Source organism: Corythoichthys intestinalis, chromosome 21, assembly GCF_030265065.1.
Source record: "Corythoichthys intestinalis isolate RoL2023-P3 chromosome 21, ASM3026506v1, whole genome shotgun sequence".
NCBI lineage: Eukaryota > Metazoa > Chordata > Actinopteri > Syngnathiformes > Syngnathidae > Corythoichthys > Corythoichthys intestinalis.
Genome location: NC_080415.1, coordinates 16,975,707 through 16,987,000, shown reverse-complemented (window position 1 = coordinate 16,987,000; position 11,294 = coordinate 16,975,707). Strand labels below are relative to the sequence as shown.

The 11,294-nt window shown below is 45.0% G+C and overlaps 1 protein-coding gene across 3 annotated transcripts in view; it reads right to left on the bottom strand.

Annotated features, from left to right (window-relative positions):
* Nucleotides 1-889: 889 nt before the first annotated feature.
* Nucleotides 890-11,294, bottom strand: part of srcap (Snf2-related CREBBP activator protein) — a 39,419-nt gene continuing 29,014 nt past the window's right edge. For 2 of the 3 annotated variants that reach the window (XM_057825912.1, XM_057825913.1), the window contains exons 24-32: nt 10,926-11,242; nt 10,594-10,796; nt 10,355-10,524; nt 9,464-9,660; nt 7,703-7,817; nt 7,501-7,626; nt 7,103-7,279; nt 5,957-6,040; nt 891-5,610 (exon numbers count right to left, since the gene is read on the bottom strand). In XM_057825912.1, the coding sequence (XP_057681895.1) occupies nt 1,672-5,610; nt 5,957-6,040; nt 7,103-7,279; nt 7,501-7,626; nt 7,703-7,817; nt 9,464-9,660; nt 10,355-10,524; nt 10,594-10,796; nt 10,926-11,242 (5,328 nt within the window). In that variant the 3' untranslated portion in view covers nt 891-1,671. Of the gene's footprint in view, nt 5,611-5,956; nt 6,041-7,102; nt 7,280-7,500; nt 7,627-7,702; nt 7,818-9,463; nt 9,661-10,354; nt 10,525-10,593; nt 10,797-10,925; nt 11,243-11,294 lie in introns of all 3 variants that reach the window. The other variant, XM_057825915.1, reaches the window with a different exon arrangement.

Genomic DNA, 11,294 nt, shown 5'->3' with positions numbered 1-11,294 from the left:
CCGGATATATGATCCTTTTAATTTCATAATAGTAACTATGAAGGACCTACAGTATTCACTATTCAAACTAGGAACCATTTTCTCCACTAGAGGGCAGGGCACTCATGCTCTTTGGACTAATGCTTCATTACCAATTTTTTCTCTTCCATTTAATGATTTTTTTTCTTTGGCTTATTGTGATTATGTAATGGGTTATTGTACAGTATCATTATAACAACGGTATATATAGATAAGTTTGTGCTGAGAGCAAAAAAAAATACCATTGTTTGGAAAAAAAAAAAAAAAAAGGGCAGTTACTCAAAATGTTACTCATTACTTGAGTATTCTTTTCACTGGATACTTTTCCTTATCTGTTTTTTGTATGTATTTTACAATGAGAGACATCCAATTCATTTAAACTGGGAGGACTGACGCATTTTTCAGTGCTATTGACGCCACAAGACGTCCAATCTATTTTGACTGGGAGGGACAAATGAACATTCCCCTTCCAGTCAAAATTGATTGGACATATAGTGACGTCAATGGCAGCCAATGAGTTAAATGAGTATCCTGTATGGGTTATAAAACAATAAAAGGGCTCATATAAAATCTGGTAAAACAACTTAACTAGTATATTTGACATTTTGAAATTGCTTAACTATTGATTTTTTTATTTTTTATAAAAGCACATTAACTTTTATTTCTAAATACTGTTAAAATTGCCTGAAATCACGTTGGGAATATGTTAAACTCATCTAAATCCTACCCTGTTTAAATTCTTAGTACATACACAAGTCCAATCATTTTTTGGTCTTTTTATTCAATAGCAATTGTCTTAATTGTTCAAGTAAAACAATGTGGAATTATTACAAGGGATTGAAGGAATGCAACAAATAGACCAGGAACAAAAAAAAAAAAAAAAAAAAAAAAAAAAAAAACAAAAAAAAAAAAAGACCATCACCAGAATCGGAAGAGCCACCAGCTGCCCCAACCACCTTCAATCCCGCACCTAAATTAAATTCAATGCTGGTCAACTTCGGTGGACCATACAGATATTCTGTCCCCGTTAATATTTTACAGAACAAAGACGTAATACGTAAAACAATTTGGTAGCACAAAATCAGAGTTCCTTGATCGTTCATTTTTTCTTTTTTGGTGGTAGTAACGGGGGGCGCACTTTTCTTCACAGCACTGAAGAGAAGCTCAACACTCCAGAATCAAGTGCTTCACAAGGCAAGGTCAGGTCCGAACCCTTTCAAGAGGCACTGATACACTAGAAACACTACAGTAACTTCGTCTCGGGGGCCGCTGGGACCGCATCGCATCGTTGTTGTGATGTGATGAACCGATGATGGAAGAAAGAAAAAAGAAGTGAGATGTGCAAATAAGAAGAACCAAGAGAAAGCAAAGAAGCTCCAGCTAGCAGCGATCTTTGCAAGACTCCTCTTGAGTCCTGAAAGGATGTCAGTCCACCACGTATCTGCTTTACCTCCACTCGGCCGCCCAGCCTCAGCCTGCTCTCACGTGGATCTCTTCTACCCAGTCCGGCCCCCCTGAGCCGCCCCCCGGCCAGCTGCGTGTGTTAAGGAGGGGGAGGGGGCCCAAGATGCCGGGAGGTCCCTGGGCTCGTGCGGTAACCCCGAAGGTCCGGAGCGCTATGTTACGACACCTCACGCTTCAATGGTTTGGCGCTCATGTCTTGTTGTGGCGTTGTTGGTTGGCTGAGGAACGCGTGCTGGCCGCCGGGGACCGGGCCTGAACGGCCGCCGCTGCCGCCACGCTCCTCAGGATGCGGTCCGGTGTGCCCTCTGCCCCCGGAGTACCCGCCGCTTCCTGAATCAGCTTTCGAGACCTGCGGGCGCCTTTTCGGGAGTCCTGCTGGTCCTCGGCGCCCCGCTCGGCACTGCGGTCTTGGTCGCTGCCCGAGGAAGCCGCACGAGAGCTGGCCCCTTTGCGGTCAGTGTTCTGTGAGCTGACACTGCGGGCCCGCCGGCTGCTGTCGCTGCTGCTTCGACTCCGGCTACTGTGGGGACGCCCACTGTCCGTCCCTCCGGCACTGTAGTCCACCCCACCGTCAGACTTTCCGCCATCTATGTCACCGTCACTGCTGCAGGTGCTCAGGCCCTGCGTCGCCTCCTTGTCGCTCATATTTGCCGCCTTATTCTTTTCCTCAGCTTTGGACCGTCTGTACTCAGGTCCCTCCAGGGGAGGCGCGAGGGACCCCGGGCACTGCCTGGTAGAACGAGACACTGGGCGACTCGCCGTAATGGGCGTCAAGGGTTTGCACTCACTTTTATTTTTGGTAACAGAATTGTTCTGAGGAGAAACCGGCTCATTTTTATTTTTAGATTTTTGGTCAAGGGACGCTGACGATGCAGCAGCGTTCCCTCCGGTTTTAGAAGCGTGGTCCTTGCGGGGCGTATGACCAGGGGTGTCCACCCTTCCTTTCATGGCGAGAAGCTTAGCGGCCGCATTTAGTGCTGAACACCGCTTCCCCAGGACTTCGGGCTCGGGTGGCCTTGGGGGTGTGCGGTTAGCAGGAGCTCTCTTGTCTTTGGAAGAGCCTGCTACTCGCCTGGTGATTCTCACAGACGACGTGTCGCTGCCAGAGTCGCCACCGGTTGATGTATTGGTGTTACTTTCGGAGCTGAGAGCATGCGTTCTTCCCCGACGTCTGTTACTCTGCTCCCTAACTTCATCTTGGTTTTGGTCATGGTCTTGCAGCTGCTGAATCAAACCATGCAACATCCCCCTCTTATCATTGTCTGAGTCGCAAGAGGACGAGGAAGACCCTGAAGCAGAACTCTGTTGAGACAACTTGGCACTGCTGTCCTTCTGGCTTCCATCCTCTTCCGGTTTGTCCGCTATTGCCTCGTCCAAGGTGACGTCCACGCGCCGTTTTTTAGTAGGATGCCTGTTTTCGTACGTCTTCTTATGGTGGGCGTGACGAGTAAGGGTGGACGTGGAGCAACCGGACGAGGGCGACGATGAGCGAGCAGACTCTTGGCTGCTCTGACGACTGAGAGCTCTTTTCTGCACGAGAGTCTCCTCTCTCGGTGGTTTGATTTCCTGCTCAGGATGAGAGTCACTTTTGTCCCCCTTTGCCACTTGGTTTTCATTCACGACAGGCTGGCCCTCAGCGGAAATCTCCACCTTTCTTCGTTTGGTGTCCAGGTGCATGTCCTCATTAACTTGAACACAGTCTACTTCCATCTGGTTTGTCTGGCTCAGACCCTTTTCAGATGCCGGTGGGTTTGACACTGTATTTGAGGGGATCTTTATGGACTCTTTCAAGGAGGATTCATCCGCACTTGAGTTTTCTGTTAGCGTTATGGGAACACGTGCAGTCATGGCTGATGCAGTCGATACTTCCGTTTGGGGCCAGCTCGTTGGTACTTCCGTGGTTGTTGTGCTACTTGTGGTAGAAGATGGAGTGATTAGTTCAGAAACTTTGTTGGGTGAAGCAACAGAGGTGGGTTCATCGGAGGCGGCACTGGATTCTGTGGCTGTGACTGGTTTGCTGAGTGTTGACGCTAAGGTGGGTGTTAAGGTGGGAGAAGGTGTCGGAGATATTGCGTTCACCAGTGGCTCAGATTGGACTGGCTCAGTCTTTTTAGAAGGCGCTTCCACTGAACTTGAGGAGTTGACTGAATCGTGGTTGGAGGGTTGCGTAGTGTCGGTTGACAGAGGAGAAACAGCACTTGGTTCAGCAGGAAGTTCTACGGGCGACTCTATGATCTCCACTGCTGATGGGATTGTTCTGTCCTGTTCTGATGTTGGTGGAGATGGCGAGCAAGCAGCTATTGGGGCACTAGAATTCGTTTTGGTAGAGTCCTGCTCTGTTGATGCCTCAGATAGAGAATCAGATGGTCTAGAAAGATCTGGTGCTAGAGGAGGTGACAAGGTGTCGATGACAGATTGAGATAGACTTGTCACACTTTCAGGGTTTTGCACAGTAGGTATCTGGTGTTGCGTTTCCAACGTGGTGTCTTGGTCAGAGGATGGGACAAAGATAGAACTAGGGGAGGCCCCTGGAGGCTCTGCTTTATCATCTGCTTGGACTGCTGAAGTTGATACAGAATAGGATGTTTTATTAGTGTTAGTTGTCGGCGCTTCAGAGTCTGCGGTCTTTGAGTTAGTTCCTTCGGCTTTGGTAGGCAGGATGTTCTGAACTGTTTCCTCTGATTTCAGTGTATCTTCACGAACATCAGGATTGGATTCACTGGATACATCCAAAGCAGGACTTTCTTTTTTAGATTTGAGTCCATCAAAAACAAAGTCTGGAGACGACGTAGAGTCTTTACGTGGACGACCCCGCTTGCGTTTTGGGGAAAGGCTTCCGTCCTCACATGGTGAGATAGGTTGCGTGGGAGGAGGAGACGCCGCGTTGAGATCAGGGACCTTGAGTGGACACTTAGGGGGCCGGCCCCTTTTTCTTTTCGTGGGCGTCTCGGGGGAATTGGCATTGCCCTCAGAAGAAGCCGCAGAGGTCTCTTTGCCCACTGGCGTGTCTGTTTTCTTGTGCTGATTCTTCCCTCGAAGCTGCAGCTGCTCTCCAAGCTGAGCTGCCATACGAGATTCAGTTTCAAGTCTGCGGCGGACAGGAAGATTTCTCAGTACGGGCATGTCGGGAGATAGATGGGGAGGGGAATATGGAGGATAAGCTCTGACTGGCTGAAAGTTCACAGGTGGACTCTGGATGGAGTCTTGGTCTTGAGAAGATTTGGTCAATGGGTCCGTAGAGCTGCTGTCAGCAACCGAAGACTGAGCATCTTTATTTAGCTCCTCGCTTGAGTTCTCCTCCACGGACACCTCCTCTGAAGTAGCTCCTGCTCCACTACTTCGACTCCTTTTCTTCCTTGGCTCCTTCTCTTCCACTACAGTGACGAGCCGACCCGGAAGTTTTCGCAAGACTTTTGCTAAAGGCGAATCGTCAACCAGACCTTTCAGGACTTCTCCGTCGGCTGATTGGCGCTTGCGAGGTGAGCGACAGCTGGTGGAGGGTGGAGACATGGCACTTTGGTCTTTAGCCTCATCATCTTTTACTTCATGGTCCGCTGGACAGACAGATTCTCGCGAGGACTCTGGCATCCTGCTGTCCTCTTTGCCTCTCTTGGGGGTTTTGCTCTCCATCTCAGCCACGCTCTGCTGCTTCCCTCCAGTGGGTAACGTTAATGGAGAAGAAGCCACTGGACTGGCAGCCTGAGGCTTGATTATGTTGGCCTGCTGGTCTCTGGCAGGAGACAACGAGGCTTTCGAACAATTGGAGGAATCCGGAACCCTGGTTGTTGGGATCTTTGGAGGGTCTGTACGAGAAGGGGTACTAGAGTCTTTGGCGGCGGCGCGCCCTCTAAGACCAGCACGGGCTCTTTCAGGCACTTCTCTGTGTGTTGTGGGCTCGGGCTCCATTTCAGGCGAGGCCCCACGCAACCGACCACTTATCCTTGTCGAGGTGACAACCTTCACCTTGTCTTTAGGCTTGGGTTTACGTCCACGTCGTGCGGGAGCAGGCTGAGCGGGCTCTGCGGAAGCTCGAGCAGATGTAACTTCATCTTCGTCAGATGACGCGTGCAGCCTGAGGCCTCCCTCTTTGGCCTGGTCGAGACCCTTTCTGGCAGCCTCCACTTGTTCCTGAACACAAAGAAATAATCACATGTAGTTAGCTCATGTTTAGGGCTGCTAAACTCAAGGCCCCAGGGCAAGATGTGGCCAGCAATGTCACTATAAGTGGCAGAGGCAACTACTTGGTACATGTCTTAAGTGAAAATATACCTACAGTGCGGCCAGTGACAAAATTCAGTTTACAACTTGTTTTTATCGGAGGCCGCACCATAGTTACAGTTGCTCTTTCATGGCCATTTGGGGAAAATTGTGGCAAATTTGTGAAAATTGGTCCAGATCTGGCCCACCTTGAGTTTGACGAGTGCTCACGTTAAGTATTTTTAAGGTCCTATACATCTGCTCATAGGTTACTTACCTCAGCTTGTTTCAGTTCTTCTTTGCAGACGTCTTCTAAGGAGGCTTCCAGGAAGTTCATGGCATAGCGTTCAATAGGAGTGAGCTGAAGGCACAAAAGTTAATGTTGTGATTGGGCTGTCAAAATTATCGCGTTAACGGGCGGTAATTAATTTTTTAAATTGATCACGTTAAAATATTTGACGCAATTAACGCACATGCCCCGTTCAGACAGATTTAAATGACAGTACAGTGAAATGCCCACTTGTTAATTGTGTTTTATGGAGTTTTGCTGCCCTCTACTGGCGCTTGGGTGCGACTGATTTTATAGGCTTCAGCACCCATGAGCATTGTGTAAGTAATGACATCAACAATGGCGGGCTACTAGTTTATTTTTTGATTGAAAATTTTACAAATTTTATTAAAACGAAAACATTAAGAGGGGTTTTAATATAAAAATTCTATAACTTGTACTAACATTTATCTTTTAAGAACTACAAGTCTTTCTATCCATGGATCGCTTTAACAGAATGTTAATAATGTTAATGCCATCTTGTTGATTTATTGTTATAATAAACAAATACAGTCCTTATGTACCGTATGTTGAATGTATATATTCATTTTGTGTCTTATCTTTCCATTCCAACAATAATTTACAGAAAAATTTGGCATATTTTATAGATGGTTTGAATTGCGATTAATTACGATTAATTTATTTTTAAGCTGTAATTAACTCGATTAAAAATTTTAATTGTTTGACAGCCCTAATTGTGATTAGACATGTGCCGATTACCGGTTTCAAGGTTTACTATGGTATGAAAACGTCACCATTTCAAGACAGCAAAAAAAAATTTCATCGTACCATCCCTACGGTATTAGCTTTTTTTATGTACCAAAAATGCATGGAAAAATCCCTGGCTTGCAGCTGCGAGGCAAAACCCTCCCCCGTTTGTTGCTCAGTGTCAGTAAGTCAGCTGTGCTACACGATGGCTGGCGGAGGTAAAACTCATGACCCCCCCCCCCCCCCCCCCCGATCGAAGAAAATTTCTGGTATGAGAATACTTCTGCTCCAGAAAAATTACAGATGGCCGTGGCTTAGATTACACACTGGTGTAATTCAATGGAAGGCAGCAGAAGTGAAATAAATCCGTGTTGCGTTATAACTTACCTGTTCCACCAGAGCAGCTATTTCCTGCTCTGCCTTTGAAAGCTCCTCCACTTCTTCCTGCTCGCCTGCATCATCCAATGGAATGTTCTCATTGAACTCTGCCAGCTCTGCGACTTGCTCGGCTTTAGCCTGAGAGGCAGCCACGATGTCTTCCTCGTCCTCTGCACGACAAAGGGCCTGCAAGGCAGACAGAACTTCTTTGTAAGCAAAATTACTAAGTGACTGTATTAATGCAAGAATTTTGTCTTATAGGAAGGTTTTGCATAAAAGGGAAAGCAAATTCAAACAGTTCTGATTTAATCCCTTAAACATATGGTGTATTATGTGGCCCTCATGATATAATTTCCCCCCACAATCCTCAAGGTGGCGCTCCTATTTTTAAGAATCTCTAAGCTAACCTGCTCCAGAATAGTGGTGCTTTGCTTATTGCTGGCTTCCTCATCCTCAGTGTGAGGCATTGACACCTCCACGGCCGGCTCCCTCTTTTCGCTATCGTTGACATCAAAAAGCTCACGGATAGTTTGCTGAGGAACGACAAAGGTGAAATTTAAAAGGGTCTCAGGTTGGACATCAATCAGCTGCGTGGGCAGAAATGTGTACCTCCTTGAAGAAGGCAGTAGTAAAATTTCCTCCTTCAATGGCCATATCTCCCAGCATCCTCTTCTGGTTGGCTTTCTTCAGAATGTTCTCCTCCACGGTGCGTTCGCTGATTAGCCTGAAAATGAGATTTAAAAAAGGGTTTACGTGTGTTTACCAAGGTTATTGTCATTTACGAAAAAGGTTATTACAGAAATACATAAACAAAAACAAAAAAAAGATACCTGAAAACATGTTGTATATTGAGATAACTAAAAATGTATTGAAATAAATACATTAATCTCCTTGTTTTCGTGTTTTATCTCCAGATACACACTTAAAATGACAACATTCAAAACAAATGAATGCATGTTTTTAACATTTTCGTTGATCACATTCTATTTCATTTAGGTGAATCCTGCACTAGTCCTAGTAAATAACCTAAAGTATGAAAAACTAAAAGCAAAACTAAAACTAATAAGAGCAGTACAACTAAAATGCATTTCAAGATACATGAAAATAAAAACTAGCAAATCCACTCTAAAAATGAACTAAAATTGAGAGGGGAAAAAAAAACCTAATTACAACAAAGGGAGTAGGGATGAAATAGAACCTTGCAAGAACATGCAATTTGAGATTCAAGCCATTCGCAGAGTTTAAAGGGGTGCAGGGAATGCCCCCCTCCCGGTGGCTGAAAAGTGTCATTTCATGTCATTGACTTTTCTATATATGATTTTTAAAATTAAGTTTTCAGGTAAAACATTGTTTATTAAAGTTTAAAAGCAATAAAACAAAACAAAACAAAAAAAAAATGAAAAGAACAAAAAAAGATATTTTCTATAATGGGTCAAAATTATTTTTCAAACAAATCGTGACTAGCATCTTAGACGGTCATTTGCTTTGCTTAGCCAAAACCACCCAAGGACCGAAGAGGCCAGATGGATATACGAAATTTTTTCAAACCTAAGCTTTCAAACGCGACAACAACTACTGAGCAAGAACTAAGGATTGGAAAATGAGGACCATGAAATGCCACAGAGCACAGCCAAAATTGTGAGCGGTGTTTCAATTTGCCCCACTAAAGACGCTAATTGTACAACGGAGCCACCACTGGTGGTGTCTTGCCAATGTAGTTGCCCCCGTAAAAAATTGTATTCCCCGGCCGCGGGAGCACACACACACATTAGTTACGAGTTATTAACTGAACGCAGAAAAGAACCACAGTTATACATTTTGGACATTGACTGTTATTAAACTGGACAAACTCCATACAACACTTGAATTACAGTATTAAAAACTTTAGGTCATCCTACGAGTAAAACAGTAAAACATTGTTTTACGTTCAGTACGTCTGTTATGATATACGACAGAAAAAAAGTTTTTTTTTGATGGATTGGCCATGTTTTAAAACCTCGTAGATAACTACATCACCAAAACACAGAAATCAAGCAAATCGGTGCAGCGCAGTGACTCCGCCCAGAGGATGCAATTTTTGACAGGGGTAACTACATTGGCACAACACCGGGCATACCATATTCAATGGATAACAATCTTGGCATCTTGGTATATCTTTCCTAAGAAGCCTGATTTAGAATTCCTCTCAAGAATGAAACAAATAAACGCTCATTTTCAACGGATTATTATAAATATTTTTGTAAGTTAATTTTATTGCTGACACTGCGTTTCAGGGTCATCAGCATGTGGTGCCCACCCTGCCCCAGAAGTCAAACTCCAGCTATGATTCAAGCCTGACCATACTGTAAGTGAGGGCAACAGTTGGTGTACCTGTAGATATGAACGTCTCTGGTCTGTCCGATTCGGTGGCACCGGTCCTGGGCTTGAGCGTCCATGGTAGGGTTCCAGTCGCTGTCATAAAACACCACTGTATCGGCACCCGTCAAGTTCACTCCCACTCCGCCGCTTCGAGTTGACAAAATGAAGCAGAATATTCTCCGATCGGCATTGAAGCGCTCCATCAGGGCCTGGAAGAGAAGAAGAATGTTTATGTTAAGAAACGTGTTTCTTTCAAGTTACCGTATTGGCCCGAATATAAGTTGTATATATTTATATATATGTTTTTTGCATTGAAATACGACTGAAAAAGAGGGGGTAGTCTTATATTTGCGGTCTAGACATTATAACCATTCACGACGCTAGATGGCACCGATATCATTGAAGCGATGTTCTGTCATGACAGATCTCAGCTACTCTCAATTTTAACCAGTTTGCATCGTTTTATTGCAATGTTTTTCCTTATTCAGATTTGTTTCAAGACTACAGCCACAGTTAGACTTCACTTTGATGGTTAATGCAGTTATTGCAATTTTGTTGTTTTATCACAATAGATTGGTTTATTTACATTACAAAAACCAGAAGCCATTCATTTACGAATGTGATTGCACTTTAGTTTACATATTTAAATGTTAAAATATTAAGATTTGAATGAGGCAAAATAATATGCTTTTTCTCTCAAATATATTGTTATAATCATTTGTTTTGGATGTACTGTAATTATTTTCTGTATAAAAATTAATTTGGTGTTCAAAACGTCTTTTCAAACTTGAGTCTTGAAAAAGAGGGTGTCTTCTTATAATCAGGGCCGTCTTATATTGGGGCAGATACTGTACTTGTTTAAAAAAAATGGGCAAGACTTGTCTGAGAGACACCAGCACTGACCTGTCTTTGCTCTACCCGGGTGCTTCCATCCAGCCGCAGGTAGATGTGCCCGTGATAATTAAGGAATTGTTCCAAGACATCCAACATGCGTGTCATCTGTGTGAAGATAAGCACTCGATGGCCGCCAGTCTTCAGGTTTCGTAAAAGCAGGTGCAAGGTTTGCAACTTCCCTGAAGAAAGATTGTGTGAGTATTCCATTTTCCACAACGCAATTCCTCCCTGCTGTACCAACTCCTTACCACAATCATACTGGATTAGCCTGAGATCTGGGAACTGGGTCCTCATATTGCACTGGATGCGATGGAGGCTGCGAGTAAGCGGTGCTATGTGGGTTGACAAGGCAGAGGAGAACAACGCCTCCTTGTGGCTCTGAGAGGGAGGAGGATGGCAGCAGTGCATGGTGACGCGAGAGGCCTCCACTGGCGGGATGGCAAATGTAAACCTGATGGTAAAGACGAATTTTTATTTTTACTATTTTACTGATGCCTTTATGAAACAAGTCGTCCAAGTTAAAGTAGTCCGCTTGGAGCGATGTTTATATAAGAAGCCACACAAGTGGAATCAAACTCACCGATCCACGATGTCAGATAGCAGCATCAACCTTTCTTCAATGCTGTGAATAGCGTTTCCCACCGAATGACTGTGACACCACAAGTCGAGCCTGTGTCGCCACTGTGACACAAGACAGCTGCCGTGGCCTGAGCGTCCCCACTCGGCCACTGTGGCACGTGGGGAGGCAGGCGAAGGCCGGGGCCCAGGCAAGAACGTCAAGAAATTCAAAACCTCCTTGCCGAACACTGGCTTTGCGGCAGAGTGACGCTCGTTGACCCGGAAAATGAAATCCAGTTTGTTCTCACGCTGCTTCTTGAGGGCTTCTGCCAGTGATGGCTAAAAGACGAGAAATAGATAAAAAGGAAGCGTCAGGACAGGATATGGACGA